This window comes from Chelonoidis abingdonii, chromosome 17 (assembly GCF_003597395.2).
Source record: "Chelonoidis abingdonii isolate Lonesome George chromosome 17, CheloAbing_2.0, whole genome shotgun sequence".
NCBI lineage: Eukaryota > Metazoa > Chordata > Testudines > Testudinidae > Chelonoidis > Chelonoidis abingdonii.
Window position 1 is genome coordinate 19,903,803 of NC_133785.1, and position 19,400 is coordinate 19,923,202.

At 40.4% G+C, this 19,400-nt stretch overlaps 1 protein-coding gene across 1 annotated transcript in view; it reads left to right on the forward strand.

The window, feature by feature from the left end:
• The window catches only part of LOC116827097 (uncharacterized), a 56,622-nt gene extending 37,466 nt beyond the window's left edge, over positions 1-19,156 (forward strand). Inside the window, exons 16-25 of the mRNA XM_075073325.1 lie at positions 200-296; positions 7,790-7,895; positions 9,151-9,356; positions 10,166-10,254; positions 12,820-12,882; positions 13,455-13,587; positions 14,458-14,606; positions 17,179-17,347; positions 18,178-18,239; positions 18,977-19,156. Coding sequence (XP_074929426.1) covers positions 200-296; positions 7,790-7,895; positions 9,151-9,356; positions 10,166-10,254; positions 12,820-12,882; positions 13,455-13,587; positions 14,458-14,606; positions 17,179-17,347; positions 18,178-18,239; positions 18,977-19,156 — 1,254 coding nt within the window. The remainder of the gene's footprint in view (positions 1-199; positions 297-7,789; positions 7,896-9,150; positions 9,357-10,165; positions 10,255-12,819; positions 12,883-13,454; positions 13,588-14,457; positions 14,607-17,178; positions 17,348-18,177; positions 18,240-18,976) is intronic.
• Positions 19,157-19,400: the final 244 nt, after the last annotated feature.

Sequence of the window (19,400 nt, forward strand, 5' to 3'; positions counted from 1 at the left end):
AAAAATCAGTACTTGGTCCTGCTAGTGAAGGCAGAGGGCTGGACTCAATGACCTTTCAGGGTCCCTTCCAGTTCTATGAGATAGGTATATCTCTATATTTATATTCATTTAAGAGTTGAAAACAAGCCCATTAGTAAATGAGGGCAGGGAACCTGTAAATGCCAACAATTAAAATAATTTTAGATTTTTGGAGTTTCAGAACAGTTCACTGTTCCTTGGCCTGCATTCTGGAGCTGTAAATGTCTTTGATGTTCATGTTGAAGAAGGCCCAGTGGATCTGTTGGAGAAAAAGCCAGGTAAGATTCATTAAAAAACAAAGGAACAATAAATAGTTCTCTGTCATCACAGATTGGAAGTTGTGGGTGATGGTTTCATTGCTGATTAAAAGATATAAACATGAGATGGTATCTGATAGTATTATTCATAATGGGACTTGTAATACTTCTATTAAGTGAATCACTATAAGTGAAGAGTCATATCCTAAACTACTTGTTTAATTTTTACTCAGTTTTTTGCTGTATTTATTCCTTAATAATATTTTCCTATTTATTTGGAGTATTTTTCCACCTGACAGAGTGAGTGGAATTAGGATTTTGCTATTCTCTTCTTTCAGAATTTGAGCCAAACTCTGAAGATCTTACTCAGACTTTAATAATCATAATCATACGTAGCTCTTAAATAGTGAGGTTAGTGGAAAATCTCCAGCACCAGAACAAAGAAAATAGGTTTTGTTAGGGGAAACATATAAATGCAAGAGACTCTCAGAGAAAGAAACAGGATGCTTTGGGCAGAAGAGAGGAGCTTGCTTTGTTGCAGGGGTGTCCCTTTTAAGTGAGAGAATCAACCAAGGTCAGAGAAAGCTAGCTGACCTAGACAGAGAGAGAGGCTCCATGGTTCTGAAGAGAAACCACGAGCTGCAAGAGAAGGACCCTGGATACCCCTGAGAACCCTGCCAAGCCCAAAGAACTCTCCAGAGAGGGATGAGGAACCTGAGGTGGGGAAATGCATATGGTTGTGTTTTATTATTTTGTCAATCTGTGCTAAGTAAGAAGTAATTTTGTTCAGAATTCTGTGCAAAGTCAGTGTGTCTGTTGGGTTCACTATCACACCACCCTGAAGAGTTAAATTGTAAACCCAGATCACCCACAAGGGTGCAATTCTGAGAGGGGATGTGTTTAAGCTATGGGAAGTCCCAGGGGTTGCATTAGTCCCAGCATCTAGGCCGTTGAGAGCTGAGCCCCCACAGTCCAAGAGGGGATGTTAGACAGAGGATCTGCATCCCAAGAGTGCCTAGAAACACAGACAGCTGCCTAGGGTAGCAGATTTCTGGGAAGCGGCCTAGGATGGCAGATTTGTCCCAGCCAGCCTTCCATCATGGTAGAGGGGTGGCTGGACTCAATTTAAGTGGGGTTATAACCTAGTTTGCCAGGTCACAATATCATTCACTCCAGTTTGGCTTAGCCACCCCCTTTCATGATGGAGGGATAGATGAGCCAAATTTGAGTTGTGTTGTGACCCCATATGCCAGGTTGCAATGCCACTCAACTTTGACCTGGCTGCCCCACCACCACTCATGACTGAGGTGGGGCCAGGCCAAATCTGCCTCCCTAGTTTATGAAGAGGATGTCAGCAAACTGAAATTTTGCCTATGATAGCAGATTCTCTTGAGCAGCCTCTTCCTAGAAACCTCAGCCAGAGGCAATGCCTGGACCCTGTTCACAGTCAAGGGGCTTAAAGAGCACACTGGGTCCACTGAGGTGGGCCTCAAACACAACAGCCTGGTGAATGTCCAGCTAGCAGGAGCTCTACCATGGCTTTGTGTGTGTAATCAGAAGTTGGACCTTGTGCACTCTGTGGTGTTTGTGCTTCAGGCAGGTCCAGTACTGCAAAAATTATCTTTGAACAGTCACTGAAATAAAAGCCTCCAATTCACTTCAGCATCCTGGGCCCTTTTAAAGTTACTTTCTGCAGCATTTGTAATGGTGATTTTTTTGTTATTCACAGGAATATTTGAAGAAAGCAAAAAATTATCTTATAAGTATATGAAAGTTTTCACAATAAAGATTCATCCCAGAAATGTTTATGGGTAGTTATTTTGACATTGATTGAACAGCCTACATAATTTATTTGAACCCTATTCTTGTTTTTAAAAGTTCAGTCATCCAGGAAGGGAGCAGAAAAAATAACACATGAGCTAGGTGACCAGTCACACAGCTTGAATTGCAAATACTCAAAGCAAAAGCCTCAGTGAAGAGTTGGGAGGAGAATCCTGAGGTGAAATATATTTGCATAAAACAGTCATTAGCTAATTTTGAATAAAAAATTCTTAGAAATTGAAGTTTGTTCATGAATTATTCAAAAGTAGAAAAAAGGTCTTATGTAATCAAATAAGATTTTTTTTTTTTTTTTTTGCCACAAATGCTTCACCTAGTTTTATTCATGCTCTTGTACCAAAGAGCATATACAAGTTCTACAAAGGGGGCAAAGTTTTGTTGAAACCTATATTGGTCCATGTTTTCGTTTTTGGGGTCATGTTCTATGCTCTCTACCTGTCTGGATAGTACCCATTAGCACCCTTCTCTCTTGCTCATGTAACTCATATAACACAGAATATTCTAAACCAGGGATCAGGAACCTTTCAGAAGTGGTGTGCTGAGTATTCATTTATTCACTCTAATTTAAGGTTTCGTGTGCCAGTAATACATTTTAATGTTTTTAGAAGGTTTCTTTCTATAAGTCCATAATATGTAACTAAACAATTGTTGTATGTAAAGTAAATAAGGCTTTTAAAATGTTTAAGAAGCTTCATTTAAAATTAAATTAAAATGCAGAGCCCGCTCGGACTGGTGGCCAGGACCTGGGCAGTGTGAGTGCCACTGAAAATCAGCTCGCGTGCTGCCTTCAGCACCCGTGCCAGAGGTTGCCTACCCCTGTTCTAAACTATACTACAATAGGCCAAATTCAGGATATTGAGCTGTGGCTCATGGTTCCCCAGAAAGACAATCAGGGGCTCAGCTGTGGCCCCGTGATCCTGGCCCAGCCAAAACAACCAGGTTTGGCTGAGGGGACTAAGGTGTGGTTGGCATATGGTGGTGCAGACCCCACCACCTTCACACCTCATTTGCTTGCGGTCACTAACTCTGCTCTAATTACTCGTGATCCTGGCACAATTAATCTGTGCAGGTGGCTCTGGTAGGGGCATGCAGCCAACCTGAATAGAGCTGCAAAATAACACTAGTGTTCAAGGCAAAAACAAAAAGCTAGAATTTAGCACCCGCAGTCTTATTATGTTGTATAGATAGGGCCCTACCAAATTTATGGGCATGAAAAATGCATCACGGACCATGAAATCTGGTGTTTTGTGTGCTTTTACCCTATACTATACAGATTTCACAGGGGAGACCAGTGTTTCTCAAATTGGGGGTCCTGACCCAAAAGAGAGTTACAGGACAGTTGCAAGCTTATTTTAGTAGGGTGGCGGTATTACAACCCTTACTTCTTGTGCTGCCTTCAGAGCTGGGTGGCTGGAGAGCAGCAGCTATTGGCCAGGTACCCAGCTCTGAAGGCAACACCCTGCCAGCAGCAGCACAGAAGTAAGGGTGGCAATACCATACCATGCCATCCTTACTTCTGTGCTGTTGCTGGCAGCAGCTCTGCCTTCAAAATGGGCTCCTGGCCGGCAGCTGCCTCTCTCCAGCTGTGCAGCTCTGAAGGCAGCACCGCCACCAGCAGCAGCGCAGAACTAAGGGTTGCAGTACCACAACCCTCCTTATAATAACCTTGCTGCCTCAACTCCTTTTTGGGTCAAGACCCCTACAATTACAATGCCCTAAAAATTCAGATTTAAATAGCTGAAATCATAGAATCATAGAATATCAGGGTTGGAAGGAACCTCAGGAGATCATCTAGTCCAACCCCCTGCTCAAAGCAGGACCAATCACCAGACAGATTTTTGTCCCAGATCCCTAAATCATTACATGTATGATTTTAAAAATCCTATGACTGTAAAATTAACCAAAATGGACAGTGAATTTGGTTAGGGCCCTAGACAAAAGTTAAAACCCCACATCGGTTCAGCCAACCAGCAATGAGACCACATGCTTAATTAGCCTATTTAATATTCTCTGCTACAAATACTGAGATATTTTTCCTTCTCAAAACAACTTGATACTTAGATCCTGTACCTAGTCCTACACAGTACTGAAATATCTTGTAAAGAATTGGAACGCCATGTCTGAATCTCCTCAGACTTTGGAGAACTTCGTTCCTGATTCAACTTCCCAACTTGGGTCAAGCTCTGTAAGATGGATAGAAACTCTCTTCAACTTTGGGGAAGTCAGTATTTGATTTTCACAGCTCAGAGCTATCTGTGTTTGTAATATCTTTTGTTTCCACAACGGTATTTTGCCACTAGTCCATCACTTACTGGAGTAATGTTTACAACAAAATATTCAAATTGTATGTGATTTAGAAATGTAATGTAGAAAACAAACTTTTTAGAGCTATTTAGTCTACACGGCAGGCTTAACAACAAGATAATTGCTGAGATATAGACCTAGGGAGTATTGTTTAGTAAAAAAAAGTGAAGTGCTGATGCTTATCTTGTCAAAAGAAGAAACAGAACAACAACACTGAAACCTTCTTTAAGAAAGATGTAGATAAGTGGTTCTCAGATCTGCTTCAAGTCCCCACTTCCATTGTATCCCTACTCGATGAGACAATCTGAAGAACTAGCTTGCTAAGAGATTTTCATTCAAGTATTAGTTGCTGTGGTAACAGCATGAAGAGAAGATCAAATGGAGGCCAAAACCAGACAGTCTCTATGAGAACTCCTGATATGTAAATAATTGATAGCAACGCTAATCCAAAAGGTTAACAAAACAGATTTTCATGGCAGCTGAGGTAGGGCTTGTCTATACAGCGAGTTAGTGAGAGGCAAGCTAGGGTGTAAATCTAGCGCTAGCCTGCCAGCACTGAGGCTATGTCCACAGTACAGAGTTTTGTTGACAAAAGTAATGCCGCTTTAATTAAAATGCGTTAATTCAATGGTTGTTGCATGTCCACACTGTTCTCCTTGTATCAGCAGAGTGCAGCCATGCTGACAGTTCTTGCATTGACACAAAGAGCCGTGCACTCTGGGTAGCTATGCCATTGCACAACTGGCTGCAAGGTGCCTTGGGAAGGGTTTGCAATGCCTCATGGAGTAGGTACAGTGTCCCATGATGCAAGTTTCTCATGTGGGCCTGGCTACCGCAGTGGTGTAGTGGTACAAAAAAAAGTGGATAAACTAACTGTGCTAACCTCCATAATCCCCAGACGAGAAGTGCGTAAACTCACTTTATACCAGCGTTTATCCTCAACTACACTACTGTGCTACTGCACACTAGAAGTTCCATAGTGTGCTTTGATCTACAGCTGCTTGAAACAGTATGTAGTAGCAAGGTCTATGTGGCCAGTTAGTGTATGGCAGGCAAGAGTGCCATAGATGTACACCTTAGCTTGATGTGCACTAACTCTCTGTATAGACTAGCCCCTAATTTCTCCTTCTCCAGGGGACCTGGACCTTGTTTACAATTCTCATGATGTCCTGGGAACTGTCAGTCCTGTGGTTTCATCAGAACTGAGCACATGCACTTTTCATAAAGTAAACATTGATAGTTTAATAAAAGTTTCACATTCACATTTATATTGTCTTCTCATCGTCAAGGGCTGGGCTGAGCCTGGGGCTCTCTCGAAACATTGAGTAACATCCACATGATTGGCAAAATGGAGTTTCTTCCAGGTCTGACCTGATTTCTGCACATAAATGGCCTGCTGCCTAGGTAAATGCCACTCCCACACACTTTGATTAGTAGAAGTCTTCCGTTTTTCTTACTGAATCACATCCGTATTATACATGAGATACAAAGTTAAATTTTATCTTATCTGTTTTTTTAATTGGCTCTAAAATTGTTTTATCCTACCCATGCTGTAGTTGAAATCATGCAAGCAAAAAACACATTTAAACAGTTTATTGCTTACTAAGGTTCTGATAGTTTCCTTCACTGGTTTGTACCAGGATTCTTTTTCTGAGGACTGTGTTCATTAGTCCTATTCAAAACCATGACAGACTTTGTAGGTGAGTAGGGCCTTTCATCATTCCACTTACATCTGTGTTGCGGGACCTCGTTAGAACCCTGTTCTCCCCTATCCTAGTACAGCATAGTTATATTTTTAGTGTAGATGAGACTTAACTCTGTCCCTGAACCAAGCTTGGACATCTCCAAGGGCATCATTATATTGATATGTCCAAGGCTTTAGCATGTAACTGCTCCCCTGGACTGACTGTCATTGTAGTATTGGTGGTCCAGTAGTCTGTGGATCTACTGTTATTTGTATAACAGCATGCTAAAAACTTTATAGACATAAGAAAGTAAAGGCCTTGCCTCAAAGAGCTTATCTAAATAAGCAACATAGAAATGAAAGGCTGGGACATGGGAATAGGATATAAGAAAAAACAATGAGGTTGTGCTGGCACACTGTTGGCCCACCCACACCCATCACACTGCCTGGAATCACAATTTTAACAGTGCATTCTGGGAAGGCTGAGTAGCTCTCCCATATTGTTTCAGCTGCAGGTGCCAGGGGCAAAGGATTGTCTATTTTGAAGGTGTTATAAATAATACTATGCAAATTGAAGGCTGTGAGAGTAGAGCTGGCAATGGCCTCTGCATGTAATGGGACTATCTCTATTCAATCTTCTTTTTATATTAATAATTTTATAAATATAATTTAGAGAATTTTATGATGGTGAAAGGTACCAGACTGTCAGCCGTATAATGACTGTTTTGATGTCCTCCTGTAGAAGGAAGTTGGAGTTATGTTAGGAGGATTGACAAACCTGGTTACACTGATGCAATTACACAGTGCTCTTCACATAGCAGCAGTACCATGTTATAACTTGGCTACAGGTCAACAATTATGCTACAGCTGTGCTCATGAGTGAGGTCAAAACACAATTTACCTGCTCATTTTAGGAATCATGAATGATATTCTGGCCTGGTTGAAGTCAATGGGAGTTTTGCCATTGACTTTGATGGGATCAGGATCTCACTCTATGTGTTAACCATCTGATAATATGGAGTCAACTGTGTTACAATCTTGTTAAAATCTCAGTAAAAGTCTGTAATGTAGGTGGGCTTAATAGCACAAATTTGCTAACATGGTTGTTGGATTGAGAAAAAACTCCATGATCACAATGGTCAGAAAAATTGCTAGAGCTGTACTAACAACATCTGTGTCTAAACAACGTTGCATTTAGCACAGGAATAGTGGCAGAACTCCCAATCCAAGGAGCAGGTCTGTACAGTGGAAATACCTTTGATTTCAAAAATTGAATTCTACTAATTGAGTTTAGTCTTTTACATTAATCAGGGCCGGTGCAACCCATTAGGGTGTTAACATTTGGGGGGCAGCGACTGCGGCAGCCGGATGTTCGGCCGCCGTGGTCATCGATGGTATTTTGGGGGCAGGACCTTCTGCTGCCTAGGGTGCCAAAAAGGCTGCTGGCGCTCCTGACATTAATGCAATCTTAGCAAATGTTGTGTTTGCCTATACATTACCAGTATAGAGAGCATTAACTCCTCATGATGACATGGTTATAAGTGAAATCTGAGTCTCCATTGCAAATCTAGGGAAAACTACTTATCCAATGACGTGTGAAGTGGCCATCAATACAGTCAAGGGAGAGGAATTCAAAGTCAGGTATTGAGAATGTCCAAATTATACCTGTGCTTTCTCTGTCTCTAAGTGGGAAATGAAGAACCAGATATCACTCATGATTCTGAAAATGCTCACAAGGGCCCTGTGGTAGCAGTGGATGCCTGCAAGACTCTCTCTCTCTTTCTAAGCTGTGGGTAGGTGAAGCTTTGAACATCGTCTCCTTATTTATATGGTAATCAGGATGTTTTGTGCAGGATGGAAGCTCAAGTACATGCATATGAAACATATAAAATCTATCATTTGGCTGATAACATGTTTCATACTCTTACAGCTGGTGCAATAGGTTTTCCACACAATAAACTGAAGCTTGGTAACATCACTTTGGTATTGGTACCACTGTAAAATTATGCACTATTAGGACCCTCCCAGGAGAGATGCTGGGAATACCACTTATGGACATAATGGACCAAATTCATCCCCACTTTCAATCTAGCAAGGATCTAGGAAATATTGGTGTAAGCAGAACTGCAGGAGGATGGGAACAATGTGGGGGTGGGATTTCAGAGATAATCAAAGCAGTCCAGGGAAGCATCCGAATAATTACATATACATTGTCATTGGAAATTCCATTTGCAAGCCAAGCTGTTGTTTAAAGGAAATAAAATATAAAGAAATTGCACCAGTATTGATGGGTTTCAGTTCAGCTCCTATTGGCCAACATAAAACCTTCCTTCACAATTAGCAGTTAATTGGAATCTGTGTTCGGCAATTTTAGAAGAGACATCAAAGGCTGATAATGAATGTGGAGACTGAACACTCCTCTTTCTCTTAGAGGTAAATTCTTCAGAACAGGAATGAGGTTTACTAGATGGGGCATAGTTGGAGGAGTTTGTCTGGCAGCTGCCTGTGACACAATAATTGCATGATTATACAGATGCCTTCAGTCTTCTGTAGGAAATTTTTCCTTTCAAAAAATCTGTTGAAATTCTGGAGGAAGGGCTTATTTCCTCATTAATTTATTACATGGCCTTTGATGTTGTAGGTGCTTTATTAGGTAAACTTTCACTGTGTGAAAGTCCCTATGATAAAATGCTGCTCCTTCCTGAACTCTAATGTATTTGCTTTGTAGTGTTAATTTGGTTATTATTGGTTAAAGAAATCTACTTGTTTGTGACTGGAATAAAATTACGAGGTAACCCAGATTAATCCCTCTCCTTATGGGTTCTCATTGATCCTACAGGGTAAAATTCTTCCCTAGGCAGAAATCCACATGTAATCTATGCACCACTTATGTCCCACTTAAATCCTATTTTCATGATTTAGTGGGATTAAGTGGTGCATAGAACTCATACTAGCCCTCTGTACAAGGGAAAATTTCACCAACAGAGAATTACTAAAATCTATGTTAAGACTATTTCACAAGATAATTCTGATTCCTTTATTTTCCAGTGCAGACTACATGGTGAAACTCTGGGATATTCACAAGAATTTGCTGGCCGACATTTTTCTTGATAACACTCTCAGCTCTGCTTGTTTCCTGAATGGTTCTGGAGATATTTTAGTGGCTTTCAAAAATGATCTTTACATCTTGCCTCACAATAAGACACTGGATATCTCAGCGACAGATACAGATGTCTCTGGAATCTCAGCAACAGGTATGACATCAGACAGTCTTATGTGGATACATTTACTCTCTTGTTAGGAATCAGATTTTTTTTAACCGTTTGCTTTGATTTTCAGTGTTTGCAAAATATATTGCATCATATTAGCTGTGAACAGTGCTTTCACAAAAGGGATAGTCATAAATTGATGGTAATTTGGATCACAGATTCAAATCTAACTTTGGTCACTTTACTAGGTGTTGCTTTCCTACATGAGCCCTTATTTCACAGTGATATATAGTATCTGCAAGTCAGAGCTGAATGTCTGACTTCTTTTTAAAAGAAAATTATAAAGAGCTTATTCTTCTAAAAGGCAAACAATCTTGGGTCATTTAGACCTAGATTTGACTGTTGTAAAAACAATAATTTTACAAATCTTAATATTATTTGAAATGTTTTCATGATTTTTTCCACATTTAAAAGAAAACACCTTTTTTTCCCTTTAAACTTTTTCCTGCAAAATTTGCTGTCCAAATATAACAGCATTGTTCTAGTTGTGCACAGGATCCAGAAATGAATCCAGAAACAGTTCCGTCTACGTTCACTATTTAAGCTGAATGAACTCAAAGGATGAGTGAATGCAAAAGCAAAACAAAAACAAAAACAACCCTCCCAACACACCTACCATCAATCGTAAAAAGTACATCAAATTTGTAATTTTTTTTCATTTTTAAGTTATCTAAGTGTAGTAACACAGATAAGGATATTATAATATTATATATATAACTTTTTGTCTTGGCAATGTCCCTTTTAAGTATATTTATACAAATGCCACTCTTGTGATATTGTGATATCTTCACCAGAGTCCTTCATTTATGAAAACCAAGCTTTAAATTACCAAAAGGAAGGAAAAACTGATGTCTCCAATGTCACTGACATGGACTCTTATCTGGTATGTTCTAGTTGCTTGAACCCATGCTGCTATCAGTTATACAAGGGAAAACAATTCTAAATTAGCCATAGCACTCACAGACACAACATGAATCAGCTCCAGTGAAGAACATCTGATACTAGCAGCTAAGTCTGCCACCATGTGCTAGATACACTGAAGAACAATAATTCCTGGCCCAGTTCCAGGATTAAGGCAGATTCTTCTCTGACCTTCTGTAGTAGGAAGTGGGTGGTGGAAAAAATATTATGTAAAATCCAGAGCTGGGATATGGATTTTCTAATAAGAAAACCTGTTCAGTTGGCAGATTGATTGTCCCACTTTATTTTACTAATAAGCATTACCTCAAAAAGTAGAGATGGTTGCATACACCAGAAAAGTGAACTATTCCTATTATATGGGAAAGAAAATGTGTGTAAGTTAGACTGGGTGAATGAGTTAGCACTTGACTGTGATCTCTCTCCATTTGATGGAGTTTGTATTTCTGAACAGAACTTCCTTTATATGTACCAGATTTAGAATCATTCACTAACTTGTTCACCTCTCCGCATTTATAGTTACTTATACTTTCAGCTAACTTACAAGTACCTGATGTGCTCTAACTATTAAATATAGAATACAAAATTTCAATATTAAATGAAATGTTTTAACCAAAATTCTTCATTTCTTTTTTCAACTTGCTATGGAACTGATTTTTAAAAATCCAGTTATGAAATGTTTATCATTTTTTTCATTGAAATTTGGAATTCTGAGGAAAAACAAAAGTGAAATTTTCATGAAAACTTGAGGGGAAAAAAGTGTTTGTTTTTGTTTGTTTGTTTGTTTTTTACCAGATCTAATACAGAGTTATATACTCATCACAGTTTCTTTATTCATCAGCTAAGATTTTATTCTGAAAACTGTGGAGGAAAATTCTTATAGGTACATTTTCACAGCACTATATACTGGTGACTAGGACCTTACACATTGTAAATTTAAAAACACCTGTTCAAAAAAACATTCTGGATCATAGTGGTATGGAAGATAAAATAGCCACATTTCCTGCAATTTAACCAGGTAGCAAGCACTGAGTTTTTCCTCTACATTCTTAGTTAATATGTCATAGTTGGTGCCTCTTCCTAATACAAATGGCATAGAGTATTCCTGGGGGAATTCTGCACCAAAAAAATTAAAACTTCTGCACAGAATATTTTCAAATTCTGCAAAATTCTCCATATTTTATTTGTCAAAATAACACAATATAATCACACCAGTTTCAATTTTTTTGGTCATTTATTTCAAAATACCTGTCAGCAAGTATGTCTGTAACAATACAGACAACAAAAAAGATTGAGGAAATGTATTTTTGACAAATAGATTCCTGACTAGGCATATTAATATAGAACTCTTAGCAATAATTCATTTAAACTACAGTACAGAACCGTAATTTCCGCACCCCTCAGAAGCAGTGCAAAGGCTTGGGGGAGTCAGGGGTAATGGAGGAGCAGAGGGAGAGGAAAGTAAATTGCCTGAAAGGAGCCTAGGTGTGAACTTAGAGGGTTGTAGGGTATGAGTGGGAAAAGTATGGAACAGGTTTTTTGGGATGTGTGTGGAAGGATTGTTAGGGAGCTTCCCCCATACAGATCCTGGCTGACCCCCTAGCCTCTGCCATTTAGTCAGGCACATCTGTCCCTGTCCCTATGTGTTTCTGAACCTCCATATGTCCTTGCACCCCCATCCATGTGTCCCTCCATCTTCACTTAGACACCCATTCCTCCCACCCCCATGTGGCCCTGCACCCCCTCCACCTGTCTTTATGTGGCTTGGTTCCCCCTCCCCCTATCCCCATGTGTGCCTGTGCCCCCACCCGCCACCCCCTGTCCTTATGTAGCTCGGCACCCCTTCCCCCCGTGGCCCTGTGCCTCCACTCCCATTCAGCCCCTACCCCAGTCTGTTCTCCCCCACAAGCCCTTATGAGCCCCTATCTGACCGCCCCAGCACCCCACACTGTCTGTCTGTTTCCCCAGAGCCCCTGTCTCCTGAGCTGGCCCACTGCAAAGAAGGAAGCTCTTTCTCTTCCCTCACTGGTGGGGAGCTGCTGCTTTGTTCTAGTGCCACAGTGCCCTCTGGTGGGCAAAAGGCAGAAGTGCAGCAATATTTCGACAAGCTTTTTTCTGTGCAAAAAAAAATATGTGGGGCTCATTAATTATACACATGTTGCAGTAGTACAGAATTCCCTCAGGAGTAATAAAGACACAAACATCACTTTCCTGAGGACATTTAAGTCTATGCCCCACTTGAGCTTCGCTTAAACCCATGAGTGGCGTATAGGTCTTGTGCCAATATTCTTCCCTGCATAGGGGTAAATTTCACCCACTGAGAATAAATTCTTCTTCTGATGATACTTTGCATCTATGGACCATCTACAGTGTTTTTATGTGACACAGCTGATGACTTGATGGCTAGAAACCCATGCATATGAGTGGCACCAAAAAGAACGCCTCACCAAGTTGAGTTTTTGTGTGTAAGGCAAACATTTTCCTCACAGATTTATGATTACTGGGCCTCAACCTTTTCTCATTTCTCTAGGTGCCTTACATGGGATTTAATTTCACCAGTAACTTCACAACAGAATTGCTGGACCAAGAAAAGGTTAGACTCAGTTGAATAGTTAAGTTTCTTTGAAATCTGAGAATGGTGTTGGAAGTAAAGACGTTTTGAGCCATTTTGATCCCCTTAGGAAATGTAAGCATCTCTAAGGGCTTGTACACACTATTATGTTGGTATAACTTATGTTACTCAGGGGTGTGAATAAGCCATCTCCACGAGCGAGGTAAGTTACAGCAACATGAGTGCCACAGCACTATGTGGACAATGCTATGTCTCCCACTGACTTAGCTACTGCTTCCTATGGGGGTGGTTTTATTATGCTGATGGGAGAGCTCTCTCCTGTCAGCATAGAGCATCTACATCAGATGTTCTACAGCAGTGCCACTGTAGTGTTTCTAATGTACACTAGCCCTAAAGGCAGAGCATCTGTCATCCCAAAAGGGACACATTCAACCTAGGTAGGACCCAAAATGTAAAGGAGGGTGTTCTACTGAGTTGGTTGGGAAATTCATTAGTACAATGTGAATCTGCAAGTATTGTGTTCATTTAACATTTTATTACCTGTATATCAAAGAAATGTCACTATATGTGTATACTCCTCTATCATCCACCAGCTGTCTTGGAAGTTGCCGCTGGCCCCTTCCCGAATATATTGTTCTCCCAGTATCTCAGCGACTTCATTGAAGATATTTGATTTCTTGTTTCAACCTGGACCTCTCAGCATAGATGAGCGAGAGAAGGCAGAACGTAAAGGATTCTTTCTACAATTCTACTTTTCATTTACTTCTGTTTATTCAAGAACTAATGTAAATCTGGTAGCACCCTAAACCTTGAACCAGATCCTTGGCTGGTATAAAATGGTGTAGTTCTGTTGACTTCAGTGGAGCTAAATTGATTTATACCAGCTGAGGGTCTGGCCCTATGGGCCAGATTTTCACAATTCCCTGCACACAAGGGGTCTGCTGTACACCCAAAACTCCAGTTGAAGTCAAAGGGAGCTGCAGATGCTCATCACATCTGAAAATGGTCCAGGGGGAAATAAAACCCCAGTGTCATCACCTCCTGAACCTCTGCCTGTTATTAGACCCATGGTAAATTTTTCAAAAGCATATAAATGACTTAGTTCCTAAGTCCCATTTTCAACAGTGATTTAGGCACTTAAGACCCCAATCCCATTGAGTTTCACATACCCACAAATGGTAGTTCATCAGGGAGTGGGCTTTCTGACTGCCCTCTCCTCCTGTAAAGCACCAGATGGAGAGGAGTGGGCAGCAAGTGATTCCTTAAATAGGAATGTAGATGTTTGGAGAAGGTTAGCTGCTTAAAAGCCTCCTCTTTTCTTCCCTCCCCTCCACCCGCCAAATAGCTGCTACTGAGCTGGCGGGGCGGGGTGTGAAGCCCATTAACAGGAAAAAAAGTTTGCGTGTGGACCCGGGGGGAATTTGTGGGGAGCACCAGATGCTCTCAGGTGCATTCTCAACATCCTGAGATCCCTTCGTACTCTAATAAGGCCTGTTTTCCAGTCTGTCAGAAAGCTTCCCTATGACATTATCTTAACGTGTATACGGTGCAGTAGCAAAAGGTATAACTAAAGCAGTCTTTGCTCTTTTCTCCCAGTCTCTGAAAGAATGATCCTGACTGATGATATGAAATACTTGCCTGGCCCCAGACCTGCAGGGGCTGTGGCTTTGGAAATACCTGAGTTTGGAATCTCCCCATGTTCTTCTCCACCCAGTGTATTTTCAGAGGCCCAGCCTGAGGAAGAGGTTTGTATGAAACCATTTCACACTGCTGTACAGAGTCCAACAGTATGTCGTGTATGACTTCCTTCAACACACCACCTGCCTTTATCGAGGTGGAAAGCAAAAATGCTGATGACTCAAGTTATTTTGGCAACATAATTTTGAGGTCCCTTCTCAAATGCGTTGATTAAACTCAGGCCTTCTGACACACAGCTAGCATACTTAAGAGTTCATAATAAATTCATCATAATTCTGTCTTGTTATGGGGACACCTGCTGGAAGAACTCGGAGCACAAGTAAATTCTGTGCCTGGGAATTTAGCCTGTCTTGCCTCTCAAAAAGAATGTCTTACTGCCTTGTACATTTACTATCACAGAAAGTAACTTGGGAATGTTTCTATTTTAATCCCCAGGATTACATTTCAAATGTAGTGTAGAGTTTAATAATATAAATGGTTTTTAGGGTTTTTTCTTCACAGCACTGGAATAAAATCACAAATACTAACCCTTTCGCTGTATAAAAGTCAGTGCAGTTGATACTGCTCAAAATTTGAACAAAAACTGGAACAAATTTTGAAAGAGAAAGTAGTTAAGGACATAGAGGTAAATAGTAACTGGTATAAAATACAACATGGTTTTGCAAAAGGTGGATCATTCCAGACAAACCTGATCTCCTTCTTTGAGAAGATTATTGAATTTTTAGACAAGAAAATCCAGTAGATAGATCTAATGTACCTGGATTCAGTAAGGCATTTGATACAGTTCCACATGGGAAATTATTAGTTAAATTGGAGAAGATGGGAGTTAATATGAGAAATGAATGGTGGATAAGAAACTGGTTAAAGGGGAGACTACAACGGGCCATACTGAAAGGTGAACTGTCAGGCTGGAGGGAGTTTATGGGTGTAGTTCCTCAGGGATCGGTCTTGGGACTAATCTTATTATATTTCTGACCTTCGCAGAAAAAGTGGAAGTAAGCTAATAAAATTTGCAGATGGCACAAAATTGGGAAGTATTGCCAATGCGGAGGAGGACCAGAATATCACACAAGAAGATCTAGATGATCTTGTAAACTAGAGTAATAGAAACGGGATGAAATTAAATAGTGCAAAGTGCAAGGTCATGGATTTAGGGACTAACAAGAATTTTTGCTATAAGCTTAAAAGCCTCCTCTTTTCAGTTGGAAGTGACAGAGGAGAAAGACCTGGGTGTATTGGTTGATCACAGGATGACTATGAGCCATCAATGTGATGTGGCCATGAAAAAGGCTAATGTAGAGCTAGGATGCATCAGAGACAGGCACTGGAATACTGTGTGCAGTTTTGGTCTCCCATGTTTAGGAAAGATGAATTCAAACTGCAACAGATGCAGAAAAGGACTATTAGGATGATCCAAGGAATGGAAAACCTACCTTTTGAGAGGAGACTCAAAGAGCTTGGCTTGTTTAGCCTAAACAAAAGAAGGCTGAGGGGAGATATGATTGGTTTTTACAAATACATCAAAAGGCATAAACACTAGGGAGGAAGAGGAGTTACTTAAGTTAAGCACCAATGTGGACGCAAGAACAAACAGCTGTAAATTGGCCATCAACAAGTTTAGGCTCCAACTTAGGCAAAGGTTTCTAACCATCAGAGGAGTGAAGTTTTGGAACAGCCTGCCACGAGGGGGCAGGGGGTGCAACAAACCTAACTAGCTTTAAGACTGAGCTTGATAAGTTTCTGGAGGAGATGGTATGATGAAACTGCTTGTGATGGCATGTGGTCCATCAGCGACTGCCAGTATCAAAAATCCCCACTGGCTGGAGATAGGAAGCTATGTGGGAAGGGCTCTGAGTTATCCAGAGAATTTTTTTCCAGGTATCTGCCTGGTGGGTCTTGCCCACGTGCTCAGGGTCTAACTGATTGCCATATTTGGGGTCAGGAAGGAATTTTTCCCTGGGTCAGATTGGCAGAGACCCTGGGGACGAGGGTGGGCTGCCTTCCTCTGCAGCATGGGGCACAGTCACTTGCAGGTTTAAACTAATGTAAATGGTGAATAATCTATAATTAGAAGTATTTAAACTATGATTTAAGGGTGTCGGTAACTCAGCCAGAGGTTCAGGTCTATTATAGGAGTGGGTAGGTGAGATTCTGTGGCCTGCAATGTGCAGGAGGTCAGACTAGATCATCACAATGGTCCCTTCTGACCTTAAAGGGCATGAGTCTATGATACAGCAGTGGGTTTTACAAGCAGCGTTGCAGAGAGTTATGGAAAGGCAGCCAAAGGCTATTTTAATGGACTATTGTTCTAATTGCCTGGATTTAGGGCAAATGTTTTTATTTCATCTCCATATAACAGATCTCAGTTTGCTTATTGGGCTTTCCTTATGCAGAGGAACTCCTGACAGTAAGATCCGCAGTGGTAGAGACCACAGAATACTGAAGGCAAGATCTCCAATGTGGTTCTGAGAGGAGGATTTTGCCCTTAATCAGTACTGACTGGATTTGCCATGTTGCAAGCTGATAGTTTCAAAAATAAAGGATAAGAGAGGGGTGTTTTTTAATTGGGTATTTTCCTCCCCCTAACAACCAACACTTGCCTTCTTTATTTTTGTTCAGGTTGCTGAAACTGAGAGTGAATCCCCCAATACAGAATCACTACATCAAATCCCAAGCACTGAACAGCAGCAAGTCAGTGAAGAAGCAAATAAGCAGAGAACAAACCTTCTAACAGAGGGAGACTTCTGTTTGGACAAAAGTCAGACTTTACAGATGAAGAGAAAAACAGGTATTAAAAGTCTTCTTTTACTGTTGGCTTTTATTGTATATCATAGCTCTACAGATATTCTCTCCAGGCATGAGCTTACGCTCATTGAAATCAGTGGCAAAACTTACATTGACTTTAATAGTGCAGAATCTGGGTCTTGAGCTCTACTCCTGGGTCTGCCACTGACTTCCCTGGTAGCCATGGCCAAGTCATTTAAACTGTCTGTGCCTCAACTTTTCTGTCTGTAAAATGGACACTTAATGCTTACATGAAGCATTATGAGGATTAATTAATTCATGTTGGTAGTAAGCGACAAAGAGTCCTGTGGCACCTTATAGACTAATAGATGTATTGGAGCATAAGCTTTCATGGGTGAGTACCCACTTCGTCAGACTCATGTTGGTAGTGTTTTGAGATCTGATGGAAGATGCTACAAAAGGGAAAATTATTATACTAACATGTAATTACTTGATTAGAGATGGAGCATGAGTATTGTTCAAATTCTACTTGCTTTACTCATGTAAGACCTGACTTCAGTGGGAGTACATACATGAGTAAGGAGCAGGATTTGCCCCATATTTGAAAAATGCCTTCTAGATCTGTTATTCACTCAGCAGTGTTGTTGTAGCCTTGTTGGTGCCAGGATACAAGAGAGATAGGAGGGTGAGGTAATATCTTTTCTATTGGACCAACTTCTGTTGGTGAGACAGAAACTTTCGAGCTTACACAGAGCGCTTCTTCAGCACAGTTCAGCTCTGCTTTCTCTCTCCTGATCCACGCACTCATGCCCACACAGACAGTCCTCACAGAAATGAGTCACGTTACAGGTTCTTGTTGTCCCTGTTCTGAAGGTTCTGAAAAAAGGAAGAAAAAAGCTTCAAAGAGCGACAGATTTCCGTCTGGCAAAGAAAAGGTATTCTCCGTCACCATAAATGCTACAGTTGGTATTAGTGGGGCATTCGCAATGACTCATGTCAGAAACATTGATTACTATTTCTGAAGGATTTTTATTAAGTTCATACAACAATTCTAAAATTGGTAGCTAAGATACATTAATGTAAGTGCCATAGAAAAGTCCAAGAGGAAAATAATAATTCTGTACTCAGAATAGGGTGTGAACAGTGTGCAATAAATAAGTCTTAGTGTCACACTTTAAACACTAAAGAGAACACAAAATATTAAATAACTGCTCATCTTCAGGAGCACCATGAATTCTGTGCACTGAATAAGGCAGGGGCCCTGTGGAAAAAATAGCATAGTATGTGATTATGTAATTAAAGACTGTATTATAATGCAAATGTACAAGGAAGCCAGATTGGATCACACAGACAACCTTAATTTTGGTATATTCTAACTTTGAGTGCTTCCCTTTGTAACCTTAATTATCTTTTAACATAGCTGATTGTGTAATAGACTACAGATGGGCTCAGCTCACAAAAGTCCAAATGCAGATCTGGATTTTGAGCATCCCCAAAACTCAGGAGTTCAGATCTCAGGTTCTGGTTGGGTCCATCTCTAATAAAAACCCATAGCAATTTAATATGATTTTAAAAATATATTCCTTGCTACTAAACAGAGTGTTTACCTACTTGTGGAGTTTGCTCTTATGTAGTATGTTCTTAAACTTGTCTTATTTTAATTATGATTTAGAAGCTTGTGCCCGGGAAATTATCCAGTTCAGACGGTGCAGGTCTGAGAAAGACACATACACCAAAACATAAAAGATTTTCCTCAAAGACGCAGATACCTGTTGCAAACGTAGGTGCTCTCCCAAAAATGTTACCAATTTACTTCAACTGCTGTTGGATGGCAGGAGAGAGAGCTCGGTGATCCATTTAGATTCCAGTTTCACAGTGGAAGATTTTTATTCATTCAGAAAGCTAATGAATATTAATAATATACAGAAGGCTCTTTTAAATCAGTGATTCTATAAGATGGTAACTCGGTAAAGAATCAAGTTTTGCTTCTGAAGGACCTAAATAAAAATCTTAATTCAGATTCATTAAACAAATGATTAATGTTTTCATGTGAATCAGGCTATCTCGCAGATTTTTCCAGAATTGCCCATGCCAAC